At 34.2% G+C, this 16,820-nt stretch overlaps 3 protein-coding genes across 3 annotated transcripts; 2 read left to right on the top strand and 1 right to left on the bottom strand.

The window, feature by feature from the left end:
* Positions 1–5,117: 5,117 nt before the first annotated feature.
* LOC103837228 (proline dehydrogenase 1, mitochondrial) lies at positions 5,118–7,979 on the top strand. The gene is made up of 4 exons (XM_009113562.3): positions 5,118–5,880; positions 6,501–7,152; positions 7,407–7,647; positions 7,724–7,979. The coding sequence occupies exons 1-4, from the start codon at positions 5,317–5,319 to the stop codon at positions 7,761–7,763; spliced, it is 1,497 nt and encodes a 498-aa protein (XP_009111810.1). The 5' UTR covers positions 5,118–5,316; the 3' UTR covers positions 7,764–7,979.
* Positions 7,980–8,626: 647 nt separating this feature from the next.
* LOC103837227 (E3 ubiquitin-protein ligase Praja-1) lies at positions 8,627–10,852 on the bottom strand. The gene has a single exon (XM_009113561.3). The coding sequence runs from the start codon at positions 9,447–9,449 to the stop codon at positions 8,847–8,849; it is 603 nt and encodes a 200-aa protein (XP_009111809.2). The 5' UTR covers positions 9,450–10,852; the 3' UTR covers positions 8,627–8,846.
* Positions 10,853–13,238: 2,386 nt separating this feature from the next.
* LOC103837226 (amino acid transporter AVT6A) lies at positions 13,239–15,911 on the top strand. The gene is made up of 5 exons (XM_009113560.3): positions 13,239–13,915; positions 14,249–14,401; positions 14,657–14,860; positions 14,945–15,410; positions 15,502–15,911. Exons 1-5 carry the CDS (start codon positions 13,504–13,506, stop codon positions 15,635–15,637), a joined length of 1,371 nt encoding a protein of 456 aa, XP_009111808.1. The 5' UTR covers positions 13,239–13,503; the 3' UTR covers positions 15,638–15,911.
* The last annotated feature ends 909 nt before the right edge of the window (positions 15,912–16,820 follow it).

Below are 16,820 nucleotides of genomic sequence, written 5' to 3'. Positions count from 1 at the left end.
ATTAACTAAGTAAAACTTCATATACTCCCTAAATCAGTGGATTACCCACTATAAAATCGCTATTCTCTATAGAAACGGAGACAACAAAGGCTTCAGACCTCTTTGAACATTATCATTTTTAGTGCATGATCCAACCATGCATTAAAAAAATATTGTTATATTTTTTGAAATTTTTTCAAAATCTATGTGTTAACCCCTACGAAAATATTGAGTTTTGGTAAATGATTTATATACCGAAGCCTATAATTTTTTAATGTTGTTTTAAAATTTCTAACCACATTCTACATTTGTATTAATGTATTTTAAACTCTCTCTCATGGTACATGAACATCGTTTAATTTTGTTATCAGTTAATTTAGTAAAACTTTATATACTCTCTAAATCAGTGGATTAACTACTATAAAATCGTTATTTTCTTGAAAAACGGAGACAACAAAGATTCCAAATCTCTTTGACAATCATCATATATTAGTGCATGAGACAACTATACATTAAAATAATATGGTCATATTTTTTTAAATTCTCAAAATCTATGTGTGTTAAATATTGAGTTTTTGGTAAATGCTTTATCTACTGAAGCCTATAATTTTTAATGTTGTATTAAAATTTCTAACCATATTCTACATTTGTATTAATGTATGCTAAACTCTCTTTCATGGTACATGAGCATCGTTCAATTTTTTTATCAATTAATTTAGTAAAACTTCATATACTCCCTAAATCAGTAGATTAACCACTATAAAATCGCTATTCTCTAGAGAAACGGAGACAACAAAGGTTCCAAATCTCTTTTAACATCATTATATATTAGTGCATGAGGCAACTATACATTAAAAAAAATATTTTTGTTTTTTTTATTCTCAAAATCTATGGATTAACAAACCCCTACGAAAATATTGAATTTTTGGGCCTTGTGAAGCATTGTAATAAATGCATTCACATTATAATAGACAGAAGCATTGTAATAAATGCATTCACATTATAATAGACACGTGGCAGCTTCACAATGATTTGATAATAAATATATTAACGCGTTCACACTATATTCATAAATGTGTTCACACTATGTATTTTGTGTTTTTAATATAAAACTCACATAATAGTTCCAATAAAACTCTAGATTTTTCGGTTCAAATAAAAATAGATAACGAATCAAAAACCAAACTATATATATATTATTTTTATTGTTTACGGATAAAGTTGAGCAAAATATTCATAAATTTTGATTTGATTCGTTATCCGTTTTGATTTGAACCAAAAAATCTGGATATCCACAATTCTACGAAACAAATCAAATACTAAAATACAATATCCAAAAAAGAAGCAAATCACAAATACCAATATTTTTAGGAACATATATCTAACTCGATCTGTTATATGCATATATATACATATATGTAAAGAATTATATATATATATATATACATTATATATATATTATACTTTATATCAGTTTTACAATATTTTTTTTGAATTAAATTTATTATATTAGGTACTAGAATTTAAAATTTTAAATAATGTTTTATTTTTGTAATAAATTGTTATTATTAAATTTTTCAATTATTTTTAAAATTTTATTTTATTTACAGATCAAATCGGATATTCTTTAAAATTCTAAAACATTTCGGATATCTGAGTCACCGAATATCTAGGTGGCTAAAGATCGAATCGACATGAATGCTTCCAAATACCCAGATATTCGATCTGTGTACACCCCTACTTAAAGATACAATTTTATTTTATTTATATGAAAACGTTGACTAATGTCAAGGCCTTTTTTATTTTAAATTAATTTTAATTTTATCTTTCATGTATTATTTTAGACAAAAATGTTATTTAATATTAATTAACTATATTTTTATATATATTTGTCAACTATTTTTATATATTTTTTACATACACATACATGTGCACCTTGATGTGAGCATATTGTAACTAAGTAGAAGTATCTAATTTTTTTGAAAGTTGATTTTTTTTTTAATGCTTCTTTCACTACCGACTAAATTGTAGTGAAATGATTTGTCTTAATAATTTTTTTTTTAAACTATTTATCTGTTTAGAAACTATAATATGAAACTATTGGTTCGACATGACAACTGTTTAAAATTCATAACATGAAAATAAATAAATAATATTAATTTTTGGTTTTACCGGAAAAAACCAAAAAATCAAATATTTTAACCGAATAAACTAAAATAAATATTAATTTAAAATAATAATTATATTTTAGAACATTAAACATCAAAAAAAAACTTAAAACCGAACCAATATCCAGATTAAACAGATTTAATATTTTTTTATTAAAAAATAACAAAACTAATAATCACATCCCGCGCAAGGCGCGGGTTATTATCTAGTCATTATATATTAGTGCATGAGGCAACTATACATTAAAAAAAATATTTTTGTTTTTTTTATTCTCAAAATCTATGGATTAACAAACCCCTACGAAAATATTGAATTTTTGTGTAATAATATATATACTGAAGCCTATAATTTTTAATGTTTTTTTAAATCTTAAAATCACATTTTACATTTGTATTAATGTGTACTAAATTCTCTTTTATGGTATATGAACATCGTTCAATTTTTTTATCAATTAATTTAGTAAAACTTCATATACTCACTAAATTAGTGGATTAACCACTATGAAATCACAATTCTCTAGAGAAATGGATAAAACAAAGGTTCCAAATCTTTTCGACCATCCTAATATATTTGTGTATGAGACAACTATACATTAAAATATTATTGTTATATTTTTTTAAAAAAAATTTAAAATCTATGTGTTAACCTATAAGTATAATACCTACTGTACTTATTATCATTAAATGTAAACCCAAGAAATACATAACTATTGAGATAACTCTTAACTGGATAACAATGTGTAATAGTAGGTTCGTAGTTCTTATCAGAATAGGATCTAATGTATGTATAAATACAAAGCTATTACTACGTGAATAAGATAACACAAACTATTTAATAATCTAGTTAATTTTTTTTATAAAAGTAATCTAGTTAATTTAAACAATTTTAATTTTTAATACAGTATCATAAAGGTCATTTACACACCAACAAATCACTTGAAAAAAAAAAGAAGAGAAATCAAATGAATTTGACTTTGTTTTCAGAAAACAAAAAGCCGAATATTGCATGGAAGGTTTGGGTTGGACCAATGAAAATGGCGGCGATAGCTGGCAACATTCGTGTCCAATGCTCACCTAACCTCTTTACTTCCTCACGTGACCCTCTCACCTTCTCTCAATCTAGCGGCTCAAATCACGCAGCAAATTAAAATTCGATTATATTATATTTTCATTTTTGGGGGACGAAGTGGGTTACACTCTTTTTTTTTTCTTTCTAAAGATCTGTTCTGTCAAAGATACTCTGTTGTAATTTTTGGAAGAATAAAATAACAATGAGTAATTATATATTTGCATCTTATCATTAGCTTTGGTTGGTTACTTGGTTCGTCCTCACTATTGCGTGAAGTGGTATGGGTTGGACGAAGGAGTAGAATATCAAACTCTCATGCTGAAGTGTTACTATGTAACTATAGTAGCTTTTATTTCATAAGAACCAAATTATGGGAAAATTAGGAAGCAATTAAAAACTGTAAAATAAGATGTATGTTTCACATGATTCAGACATATAACCTGATATTATATAGAATATCCTGCTGTATAATAATTTTATATTTGATTGAAATTTTGTGCCAAATAAATATATGATTTTTAAAAAATCAACCAAACAATACACTAATCACTTATTTGCAATTTTGCTGTTAGTCGTTTATGAATATAATCGTAATACATACTTCCTTTTTAACAAATTAGTAAAAATTACTGTACAGTAAATATTTTATAAATATAAGGAATTTATGGGTGATTCAAAGTTGAGATTGTGTTGCCATTTTTTTACTTCAAATCTATATTTGACTAATTACTTTTATTAGGGGAGAATATTTGCTGACTAATTCAAATTAGTTATCAACAAGATTCCAAGATTCCAATTTAGAAAAGTCAAATATTCAAGGGGAGATTCAATCGAAGTCTTGTGTTGCATCCGATTCACCGTGCACTTTTCTTTCATATCTTCCTCCACCGTCTAGGGCCTAGGCTGAATAATCCTTTGATTAAAAAATTTACAGCACAGAATTAAATAATAAATTCTATTATACCACATCAGTTGATTATGTTATCTCATCCCATAGTCAGGGCCTTGCTGTCTCTGTCGTCCGTAATTACTATTTATGTTGTCAAAAATAATATGCTCACTCAGAAAATTATGGCGCAATCTTCTTCTTACATTTCCAGAAAAGTATTTTTAAACAGCTAATCTGTGTGGACCAAAATAAGTAGCGTAGCTTCTAGATTCTGTAAACTGAGAACTGAGAAAGCAGTAGTAACACGGAATAAATATCAAATACTTATGATAGTAGTATTTTAATTGAGATATCTATAGAATGGCATTGAGAAAACATTAAAAGTCCCAATTCTTTTGTCAAGATGAGCCACTATCATATATATTCAATAATAGTTTATAAAAATAACCATATCACATAGATGTGGTGTATTTTAAGATTATGATATTTTAAGACCATGATTAACTCCAGTTTTTTAACTAGCGTTTTTTTATTCGGCTAATAGATGGTTCTTAGATTTTTTTTAACTTTAACTAAGAAAAGTTAAGAATCGTTTCTTACATAAGAGATATAAGAATCATTTTTAACCGAAAAATGTAAAAAAAAAAAAATGTCAAATCAAAAATTAAGAATTCTGGCTAATAGACCGGAGTTAATCATACCCTAACATTCTTCCTAACCTGTTAGAGTAGACTTCAATGTATTAGTATTTAATCGGTTTAAGTATAAATATAAAATCAATTAATATTAGGAAAGATTTATATTTGACATCATATCGTTGCCCCAAAAAAGTTTCCTCGGAATATATGGTAACGTATACTTTTTGAGTAAAATTGGAAGTATATCTTCAAACTAGTCAAGAAAAAATTGAAGACTTTGACTTTCTTTATATAAAGATACCATTGTAATTTTAGATGATTAATTTTCTCTATCCGATTAAGAATCGTACACATTGGCATCTATATACACCATACACGTAAAACGTTATGGTCTTATGGTTCTTATATAAATACATGAGGCAGTAACAAAGGCGAGAAATATATCACACAACAAAGCGTTGAGAGAAATAAGAAGAGGAGAGAAAAAACAGCGATAAAGCCGAAGAAACATCAAAAGAGAGGAACACAAATTTATTTATTTTTTCGTTTCAAAAAAGAAAATCTTTGAATTTTATGGCAACCCGTCTCCTCCGAACAAACTTTATCCGGCGACCTCACTGTTTCTCCTCTTTACGACCGGTGGGTTCTCCCACCGTGACGGCTTCAACAGCCGCCGTCCCGGAGATTCTCTCCTTCGGACAACAAGCACCAGAGCCACCACTCCACCACCCAAAACACAACCAAACTCACAATGACATCGATCTCTCCGACCAGGCCCGGCTCTTCGCCTCTGTCCCCACCCCCGATCTCCTCCGTTCCACCGCCGTGTTGCATGCGGCGGCCATAGGTCCAATGGTGGATGTGGGATCGTGGGTCATGAGCTCTAAACTCATGGACAACGCTTTGACACGTGGCATGGTCCTTGGCCTTGTGAAAGGTACGTTTTATGACCATTTCTGTGCCGGTGAAGACGCCAGCGCCGCCGCGGAACGTGTGAGGAGCGTTTACGAGGCGACGGGTCTTAAAGGTATGCTTGTGTACGGCGTTGAACACGCCGATGACGCTGCCTCTTGTGATGATAATATGCAACATTTCATTCGAACCATTGAAGCTGCCAAGTCCTTACCAACATCCCACGTAAGCAAATCTAAACTCATTTTCCATTCCGGAATAAACATTTTAAAATTCATATCAGAACAGACAAAAAGAAAAATCTGTCACACGATATTTTGAATTTAATTATTTCATAACTATTTTTCCTAAACCGAATCATATAATAATCAATTGTGGGCAACTTGGTTGGGCAGCCAAATCTCCGTACCCTGACAAAGTGCACTTGCATAGAAACATAGACGTGCATATTCACATCTATCTTTTCATATAATGATTACTCTTACGCGTTTTCATAACCTTTCATAAGCAGCAAATACATAGCCAACTTTTTACTCAAAGAAGTACATAGCCAACTTGTGTTTTTTTCTCTTATGAAAATGACTTTTGCGTCTAATTTATTTACTTTCTAACGGTAGAAAAATTCAAAGCATACGTCATTATCGGACTAGATTTATACGCACGAGGTCCTCATTGGAGCTTGAAAATCTGACCTTGTTGGTGGACTAGAACTTTTGGAAGTAAACTAGTAGATTACACTTTAGGAATATTCTCCGGTTTATTTTTTGTGAAGACTCGGTTTGCTCCGGTTTATCTATTATGTTTGGTTTTATTGTGACATGTTATTGTTCTCTCTGACCTAACAGTTTAGCTCAGTGGTCGTGAAAATAACTGCCATTTGTCCCATCAGTCTTCTAAAACGTGTGAGCGACTTGCTTCGTTGGGAACACAAGAGTAAGAGCTTCAAACTCTCATGGAAGCTCAAATCTTTCACGGTTTTCTCCGATTCAAGTCCTCTCTACCACACAAACTCAGAACCGGAACCGTTAACCGCTGAAGAAGAACGTGAGCTCGAAGCAGCTCACGTAAGGATCCAAGACATCTGCCGGAAATGCCAAGAGTCCAATGTGCCTTTGCTGATTGATGCGGAGGACACAATCCTCCAACCAGCGATCGACTACATGGCTTACTCATCAGCCATCATGTTCAATGGGGACAAAGACAGACCGATCGTTTACAACACGATTCAGGCGTACTTGAGAGACGCAGGCGAGAGGTTGCATCTGGTTGTACAAGAAGCCGAGAAAGAAGGTGTTCCTATGGGGTTTAAGTTGGTGAGAGGCGCTTATATGTGTAGCGAAGGTAAATTGGCAGATTCCTTGGGACACAAGTCACCAGTTCATGACACACTTCAGAACACGCATGCTTGCTACAATGACTGCATGACCTTCCTAATGGAGAAAGCCTCCAACGGATCGGGTTTCGGTGTCGTTCTTGCAACACATAATGCTGATTCGGGTAAGTCACTCGAATATAATTTAAAAATAGTATCACAACCGGATTGAGATTTTGGGGGATCATAACATTCTTATGTTAATTTTAATGAAAAATGCTTTGATGATTTTTGGACCATGGGACTTATATACTATACAATAGCTCTTTAAAATTTGGGTCAAAACAAACGTTTCATCTGACTCTGCCGGAAACCGACCATGTAGGAGATTATCCTTTTTAGTGAAATGGATTGCTTACTGGAGAATTTTAATTTTTAGGGAGACTTGCATCAAGGAAGGCGAGTGAGCTAAATATCAATAAAAAGAACGGGACCATAGAGTTTGCGCAACTATACGGTATGTCAGATGCATTGTCCTTTGGTTTAAAGAGAGCCGGGTTCAATGTCAGCAAGTACATGCCATTTGGACCGGTAGAAACCGCTATACCGTATCTTGTCAGACGTGCTTATGAGAACCGGGGAATAATGGCCAGTGGAGCCCTTGACCGTCAACTCTTGAGGTAAAATGTTTTATCATATAGTTCGGTTAACATCGATTTTGACTAAGTTGAATAATGTTGATATTGGTTATTCCAGGATGGAACTTAAGAGAAGACTAATGGCCGTAATTGCGTGAAGTGAGGACTTTAATTGTCGTTATGTATGGAGCCACTAAATGGAATTTGGAAATTTAGATTATAAGAGAAAATTATAATATAAATTGGATTAGGTAAGAACATTTCATGTGGCTTTGTCGTAACGGACTATACTATTAAATTTATCAAATTATACACCGATGTATATTCAGTTCACCCTTCCTTATCAATAATAATGGAATGACCTGTTTTTTACTCTCTTGATTCGGTTATTTCTTCTGGTACGAAATATAAGATGTTTTAAAAAAGTTATTTAGTTCGAGTAAAGTTCATATATAACTCATGATCTCCTGATCTCGCATACTTTCATACTTTACATAATGTAGAACACACCCTTCTAAAGTTCTGAGAGTCAGTCAGAGTTGAACTAATGGAGCCAACGTATTTACGCAAAGATCATATATAACCTATGATCACATACTTTCATACTTTACATAACTCTGTCGTACATTTTTCACAGTTGAACAAAATGAGCCGATATTTTTCGCAAAAGACACATATCGCATACTTCTATACTTTATAAGTTTTTCATCAATTCTCTTTGTTGCAGTGCATTTATGAAAGTTCACATACCATGTACATATTGTGGCACCGAAGTTGAGAAACTAGAACTATGTATCTCAATATAAAGTTATAAACTAATGGATGACCTTATTGTAAGATAAACAAACCAACGCATCACTTGCAGTCTATTTGGGAAACAACTAGAAGGATAATTTTAGCAAAGCCCAAATAAATGTACCAGCTTATACAAACAAAAATAGGTACTTATTCATAATTGCCATTATATATTCTAAAGTTGGGCTCAATTATGTCAAAAGAACAAAAGTTGGCCTTAATTTAGGCTGAAATAGAAAATTATGTTATTCATTTACAATACATGTAAGATTTGGTTGCCATTGATCTTTTTTCTTTTGTCTACAAAATTGTTAACCATATTTTCAAAGTTGATTAGTCTAAGCAAATACATTTGAATAGGTAGGATATAGCCAATTCACTCGATCTTTCTTGTAATATATTCCGAGTAAGTTACAGTTTTACCAACTAACTTCAAGAAAGCCCAACTAGTTTCTTACATTGTGACGGCAAAGAGGACAAGTGTTCCTGTTAGTCAACCAGCTCGAGATACAGTCTTTGTGGTAATAATGCCGACAAGGAAGCTCAGACAGTCTCTCACTAGGAGCTAGCTTCTCTCTACAGATGGCACAAACCACCAAACCCCTCTCCGTCAACTCCTCAGCCGTCAAGTTCACCGCCGGAAGTTCCTCGGCCGTTTCCGGCCGCCGCGTGGAAGATGAATTCCCCAACACTTGGCCGAAGATTTCATCGTAAGAACCAAACGTCTCCGTTTCATGGCTGCTTCGTGATGCCAAGTAATGGATGTAGTCGAGGTACTCGTCGTCGATGAAAGTAGCGTTCTCTTGCTCTGCTTCGTTTTCGATCCCGGGAGGAAGATGAAACTCTGCCATTGATTTTAGAGGTTTTTGGAATGTTGAGTTGTGAAGAAGAAAATAGTACGAGGAGTGTGAACATGATTGGTTCTCGAATGATCGATAAAGAAACACAAAAAAGATTGGGTTTTCGAATGTTCCGTTCAGATTCTTACACGTATATTTCGGATGGTCTGATGTGATCCGTAAGGACAAGACTTGCAAGTTGCTACACATGTGTTGCTTGTCGATCTTGTTTGTGGCCACGTCATGCAGTCATATCACCGACATATCAATAATACAAAGTTGGTGTGGTATTTAAAAATTAAGTAGCTGCTGCTGATAATCGAACCCAAGTCCCCGGTCAGGCGGGAATCTTTACAATATTATGAACCACAAAAAAAATTCAAATATATTACTGTCAATATGTTCCCAAAAGCTGAACCACGAATCTGAAAATAGCAAAAGGATTTGTTCTACTCTTCCAGTATTTTTTCACCATGATTTTTTCTTGGATTTTAAGAATGTGATATACTAATTCAAGCGAAGTGCATAAACTAGAAGTGCAAAAATCATGGTGAAAAAATACTGGAAGAGTAGAACAAAGGGTGAGAGTAAACTATATTGACGTTTAAACTCCATTTTCCTCTTTTCCCTTTTATTTCCACTTGATTACTTAATTATTTTACCAATCGTAGGCTAAATGTAAGTAGATTTATAACTACCTCTTTAATCAATCAATTACGTGGATGAGTGACTTACCTTCTTAATCTTTTATTGAAGAGGGAAGTGCATAAACTAGACCAGGCCATACTTAGGTTTAGATACATGCACCAAAACCTACTTAGGTATTTATATCTGCGTGTTTCCTTTGACTCTGAGCTGTGATGTGACCAATGAATGAACTAGTCTCAGGATGTATTATATGATGGATTCTGAGTTCGAAACATTCAAATCTCAGTTACATTTTACCGAAATTGAATAAACCACTAATATTCTATATATAAGATATGCTTTTGTTAAAAATCAAGACTATAGGAATACTAGTGAGAATGCCACCCAATAGAAGTGTTTTTATAAACATACTTAATGAGTTGAGCATCGACTTTAATGAACAAATGAAGACTGCAAAATAACAACCACTTTATTTTACATGTCTATCTTAGGTTAGATGTTTGCATGCCCTTGATGATTACAATCGCTAGAATTTCATTTCATGTTGCTATATGAGTTGAATTGCTAATGCCCTTGGGATGGTATTTTCTCTTATGAAATAACCTTTTTATAGAAAATTAAAATAGAGAAAAACACAATCGTTTAGTTAATAATTCTTTTGAATATTCGAATGTGCTTATAAAATTCTGGACGTGGCGACCCGTCCTTTAGATATGTTGAAAACCTGAATATTAATATTGTTTACTAAATTATTATCTAGCTCTGATTTGCCTAACAGTCTATGTACATCTGACTGGGTATATAACTAAACAATGAGCGGATGACGCATGATGATTAATCAGCGCTTTGATTACCTCTAAAAGCCAAAACTTGGTAATATTTTATGCCTAATCGTCATCCAAGTCTTGTTAGCTAATTAATTATCAAAGGTGCGGCAATAATTAAGTAGGAGCTAGTTCCTATCAGTCTTTCCTGTCCACATATTATTTTGAAATAAATTAAGAATCGGGTTGTGCCTCCTTTTGATAACTTCTACTATTCTACAACTAAATTTTCTTTAATAAAAAATTGTGATTGATCATCATAGAAAAAAACTACATAAATTATATGGTAGTACAGTGTGGACACGGTCTCCAACTGGAAGGGTGACCGGATCGTGAAGGGGTATGAGCGTGGCAAACCCGCTGAGCTCACCACGGATGTCTGGGATGGCTTCATCCGATATTGGCGTCTTTCTGATTCCATTAGAATCGCCCAGTCTTGCTCTAACTCCCGTAACACAGTCGATGAGCACGGGAACGGGCCGATGCTTCACACTACGGGCCAAAAACCCCACACCGGTGTCCGTTTGGAAATGGTAATTAAAAATTTAATTATATTAAATTTTTAGTATATTTTTATATCTATTCTAACAACTTTCTTAAATGTTTTTTTAGGCCAAAGAGACGGGAGAATTCCCGTCTCTTATGCAACTTTACGAGAGGACCCACAAGAACAAGGCGGGCCGATTTATAGATGGCAAGTCCGAGCAAATCTACAACGATTTGGCTGCTCGGGTTGAAGAACGCCAGACCCAGCTGACCCAACAGTCCACCGATGGATTACCCGTCACCTTATCCACACCTGAAGTGGATAAGCTTTACGAGGAGGTAAATTTTCTAAAATTTTAATTTTCTTAAATATTCATTTAATTTAACTTTAAATTTTTACTAACAAAATTTATTTTTTGTTTTTAAGGTTGTCCCTAAAAAAAAGGGACGGACGTTGGGGATTGGTTCCGTCAACGATGTTCCGAGAGCGACATCGTCTTATGTTCAGCGACGGGATGATGAAGTCTCTCAGCTGCGTAGGGAGTCCGAAGAGCTGCGTAGAGAATCTACTCAGCTGCGTCACGAGTTGAGATCGACGCGATCTCGTATGGGTGGACTCGAGGGCTTCTTGGACGTTGTAGCGGCCACAAATCCGGAATGAGAGACTTTGTTGAGGACCATGCGACAACAAAATCCTATCCCAGGCGAGTCACCGACCGACGACTCACATGCCGAGGCGGATGTTCAGGCGAGGAGTGATGAATTTTACCAGGCGATTAACGACCACCCTTAGTTCTTTTTAATTTCGGTTCTTGTATTATGAATTCAAAACTTATTTATATATAAAATATTTTGGTTTTGATTTTTTTAGAATTTTAATTTTATTAATAATTTAAATAATTTAAATTATATTTATAATTATAATTTTTTATATTTCTATAAAATAATGAAACGAAGTAAATTCGTAGCTAATTTTGCGGCTTCTTTACGTGGAAGCTTAACGTGGTTTTTACGAGGAAACTTTTACAAGGAAATAACGTGGAAATCTATCAAGGTTTTTACGTTTTCTTTACGTGGAAAGCTGTCAAGGTATTTACGTTTATTTTACGAGTATTTATTTACGTGGGTTTTACGAGGAAAGTTTTTCGTGGTATTTACGAGAAAACTTAGCGACGTCCTTACGTGGAATCTTTACGACGAAATATCCTCCTTTGCTTTTACGACGAAATTATTTCCTCGCTACCTTACGACGAATTAGCGAGGATATATGCGTTACGACAAACGTATAACGACGAAACGGGTTTCCTCGCTAATTCCTCGTAACACTGCTTTTACGACGAAGTAACGAGGAAAACTGCCCTCGTAAAACTTGTGTTTTCTTGTAGTGGATGTTTATCCTCAAAAGATATTAGATTTAATACATGTTTGTTTTTGAAAGTATAACTAAATAAAGTTTAGGAATTATGTGCGGTATGTTATATAGTCATTTTTGAACAATTTTTTACGTTTATTAAGAAAATATATTAGATTTTAATTATCAATGCATTATTTTATATTATCAACTATTTTTAACAATTTTTAATCAATAAAATCTTTATAAAATACTATTATATTTTTTGAAGTTTATAATTTATAATTAATTATCTTTTTGAAACGGAAGAAGTATTATTCTTTATATGAAATTTGATGTTATGGCCAAATAGTATCTGCTTCTTAAATCTTACAAGGAAGAAAAGTTCCCATTATCTTTATGCACTTCCACGTATGGTAATCGATCCAGTGAATCATCATAAACGCGGCGTCGATTCTCTCTGCAATCTAATCAGCACCACCTAAGGTCAAATAAGTCGTCATCATAAAATTCATAAATACAGTGAATTTTGATCGTTCAGTTTTTACAAAATTAGCTCACCACGTTACCTATTATCCAATAGCAATCCAATAAAAATCCCTTTTAAAAAAAGGATTGTAACAGTTCCGTACAGATTATTATAATCATTTCCACGTCAGCAAGACAAAACATTGAGCCTATAAACTTCATCCACATCTCCACCTTCTCCTTCTCCCCCAACCTTCTTCTTCTTCGGACAAATTCGAAATCTCCACTCTTTGTCAAACTTCAAAGGTTTCGCCTTTGTATAAATTTTTCATCTGGGTTCATCCATTTTCGATAATTACCAACTGGGTCTCGATCAATTTTAGACTTTTCGATTCCCACTTGTCTAATCAGCTGAACCCAAACCTCCTCTCTGCTCTGTATTAAGAATCAAAGTTCTCTCCTTTAAGACTTTTGTATCAATCGTAAGATGACGATTCAAGACGTTGCGCCCATTCCAAGGAGGTGCGACGACGACGTGTTGGCTCCTTTATTGCCCACAACTCAGGGAGACGAACTTGCAGCTCACGACGAGTTCAACGGAGCTTCGTTCAGCGGCGCCGTTTTCAATCTCGCCACGACCATAATCGGTGCTGGCATCATGGCTCTGCCCGCGACGATGAAGATCCTGGGACTAGTGCTCGGGATCACGATGATTGTTGTCATGGCTTTCTTGAGCGATGCGTCTATAGAGTTCTTGCTTAGGTTTAGTAAGGTTAAGGAGAGTAAGTCTTACGGTGGCTTGATGGGTGACTCTTTTGGGAAGCCTGGGAAGGTTTTGCTTCAAGTTGCTGTGCTAGTTAACAACATTGGTGTTTTGATTGTCTACATGATCATTATTGGTATGGTTACTCGTCTCCTAGTCTAATTAAATAATAATCTGATGTTATTTTGTTGAATGAAAAAAATAGGTAGGCGGTAATTAGAAGCTTTATAGGGCTTGATTGCTTAGGCGGACGCCTAGACTAATTTTTTAATGGCTAGACTTATTTTTTAAAAAAATGTTCTATAAAAATCGTTTGTTTAGGCTCTATTTGGGGCGCCTAGTAGACGCTTTATAGAGGTTTATTGTTTAGGCAATCGGTTAGACTGTTCTTTTTTAAAATTTTATTTGGCGTCTAGGCGGGGCGCCACCTAGCTGATTGAATCTTACTCTGGTTGTTTGTTTGTTGAAGGTGATGTGTTGGCTGGTAAGACAGAAGATGGTATCCACCATTATGGTGTTCTTGAAGGATGGTTCGGTCACCATTGGTGGAACGGAAGACTTGCTATTCTTATCATTACAACTCTTGGTGTCTTTGCTCCTTTGGCTTGCTTCAAGCGAATTGGTTAGTTTTTCGGTTGTTATAAATCATGAGATTTTAGGGGTTGTAGACGATTTAGTAAATGTTTCTATAAAAATAATATTTTTAACAATTTTGCAGACCTATGTCTATGTAATATTTTCCGAAAATTTTAGGGGCTATAGACTAATGTTTCATTCGGATATGCCCAGGACCGGCTCCGTGCTTGCCTTGCCATAACTAGATTTGGTCTATGCATTTTAATTGCTTCTCTGACATATGCTTATGCTTTCTTTGCAGATTCTTTGAGATTTACATCTGCCTTATCAGTGGCTCTAGCCGTCGTGTTTCTCATCATCACAGCGGGGATATCTATCATGAAGTTCATCAATGGTGGCGTAGCCATGCCAAGATTGTTACCAGATGTTAGTGACTTAACATCCTTCTTGAATCTCTTCACAGTTGTACCTGTTCTTGTCACCGCGTTCATTTGCCACTACAATGGTAAATCATCTGTTCTTGATTAGAATCATAAGCTTCCAAGAATGAAACAAAACAAAAGACTCACGTTTTCTTGATTTGTTTCAGTTCACAGCATACAAAACGAGCTTGACGATCCCTCTCAGATAAAACCTGTAGTCAGATCAGCCCTTGTGCTTTGCTCATCTGTATACATAATGATAAGCATTTTTGGGTTCCTCTTGTTTGGAGACGATACTCTTGATGATGTCCTTTCGAACTTTGACACTGATCTTGGCATCCCTCTTGGTTCTGTCCTCAACGACGCGGTTCGAGTTAGCTACGCGCTTCATCTTATGCTTGTGTTCCCTATTGTATTCTACCCGTTGAGGATTAACATTGATGGCCTCTTGTTCCCTTCTGCTCCATCGTTAACCTCCTCGAATGTAAGGTTCGGTTGCCTCAGCGCTGGTCTCATCTCTGTCATCTTCTTGGGAGCAAACTGCATCCCGAGCATTTGGGACGCGTTCCAGTTCACTGGAGCTACTGCTGCTGTTTGTCTCGGCTTCATATTCCCAGCTTCTATTATACTAAAGTGAGTTTGATTAAATTATGTGAATAAGAACATGAGTTTTTGTTTTAGTGTTTGTAGTTAAGCAGAGTTCTTCTTGTTATGTTTCTTGCAGGGATCGTCATGGCAAAGCATCAAGCAGGGACACGATCTTAGCCGTTTTCATGGTTGTTCTTGCGGTGTTGGCCAATGCAATCGCTATTTACAGCGATGCTTATGCGTTGTTCAAGAGGAACGCACCTCGTGAGTGATTGAGGATGAAGTAAATGTGCAGTTTGGTGTGTTCTTGGATGATGAAGGAAACAAAAGGATTTGTTTTTCTTCCATCTCTTCTTCTTATGTGAGGTTAAATAATCGAGAAGACAAGATTTATCTTCTCTTTGTGTGTTGTACCATTGTTGTTGAGTGTTTTTTTAGCAGACTTCTGCTTGCTTGTGGTTTTGTAATCACCATGAGTGTTGTTGTCTGTAGAAACTTTGTATAAAAGATCAAATGTAATGCAGAATAAATATTTTTTGTATCATATTCTGATATGTTATATATCATAGTTTATTATATCAATCAATGTTGCGCAGTCCTACTGATCAGTGGTGGGATTATAGAACCTGACCCAACTCATCTTTACAAAAGAATAAAAAAGTATGATTTATATATATCTTCGAGGGGCCAACATAACAGATAAAAATTAGAGATTGATTATAATAGTGTAAATGCACTTAGAAGTACTAATATTCTTTGTTTTTGCTACTACCAGAGGACATAAAAATTTATTACAAATGATTATACCATTGATAATTTTAAATGTCTAATGAATGCATACATATTTGATGATTCTACTTTCGCCACATTACTAAACTGTTTTATACAAATTAACGTATAATTTTTAATTCTAATATAACTGATGATAAACTTCATTTTAAGAGATCCAATTTCCAGATTTCTGGGTGTAAAAACATTTATGAACTATTAATCAGGTCACTAGATTACTGAAAATTCTACGACAAAAGTTTTTGGGTGTATGTATCTAACTCTTCTTCAGAAACAACAAAAGAAAAGAGAGAGAGAGAGAGAGAGAGAGAGAGAGAAAGATAATGTCGCAGAATCTATCTTTCATAATCATGATGAGATTCACAAATATAATCCTAGCTTTCCATATAATCATATTCAAGCCCTAGAAGAGGACCATATCTATGCTCATGAAGGTGCCTTTACATAAAGATATCTAATTTTACTTTTTTGTCACCTTACGATCTTTTCTCGAATATTGGTTTCTTTCTTCTTAAGATTAGCTTAGTAAAATAGCTATTAATAACTTTCTTTTGCTTTATATATCTCGATTTGTTTTAATAGGCGGAGATGCTGGTGACAAGTCTTGACTATCGTGAGATAAAGATACATAGACACAGACACTGCATGACTCTGCATCCTAAAGTA

Source organism: Brassica rapa, chromosome A09, assembly GCF_000309985.2.
Source record: "Brassica rapa cultivar Chiifu-401-42 chromosome A09, CAAS_Brap_v3.01, whole genome shotgun sequence".
Classification (NCBI taxonomy): domain Eukaryota; kingdom Viridiplantae; phylum Streptophyta; class Magnoliopsida; order Brassicales; family Brassicaceae; genus Brassica; species Brassica rapa.
Note: the sequence above shows the minus strand (reverse complement) of the source record. Positions and strands in the feature narration are given on the sequence as shown.

Excerpts from the sequence above, each read along its gene's own strand:
- LOC103837226 (XM_009113560.3), top strand. The coding sequence starts at position 13,504 with ATGACGATTCAAGACGTTGCGCCCATTCCAAGGAGGTGCGACGACGAC. Across the intron at positions 13,916-14,248 it reads TGTCTACATGATCATTATTG|GTGATGTGTTGGCTGGTAAG; the intron begins GTATGGTTACTC and ends TGTTTGTTGAAG. Across the intron at positions 14,402-14,656 it reads GGCTTGCTTCAAGCGAATTG|ATTCTTTGAGATTTACATCT; the intron begins GTTAGTTTTTCG and ends CTTTCTTTGCAG.
- LOC103837227 (XM_009113561.3), bottom strand. The coding sequence starts at position 9,449 with ATGTGTAGCAACTTGCAAGTCTTGTCCTTACGGATCACATCAGACCAT.
- LOC103837228 (XM_009113562.3), top strand. The coding sequence starts at position 5,317 with ATGGCAACCCGTCTCCTCCGAACAAACTTTATCCGGCGACCTCACTGT. Across the intron at positions 7,153-7,406 it reads AACACATAATGCTGATTCGG|GGAGACTTGCATCAAGGAAG; the intron begins GTAAGTCACTCG and ends TTTAATTTTTAG. Across the intron at positions 7,648-7,723 it reads CTTGACCGTCAACTCTTGAG|GATGGAACTTAAGAGAAGAC; the intron begins GTAAAATGTTTT and ends TGGTTATTCCAG.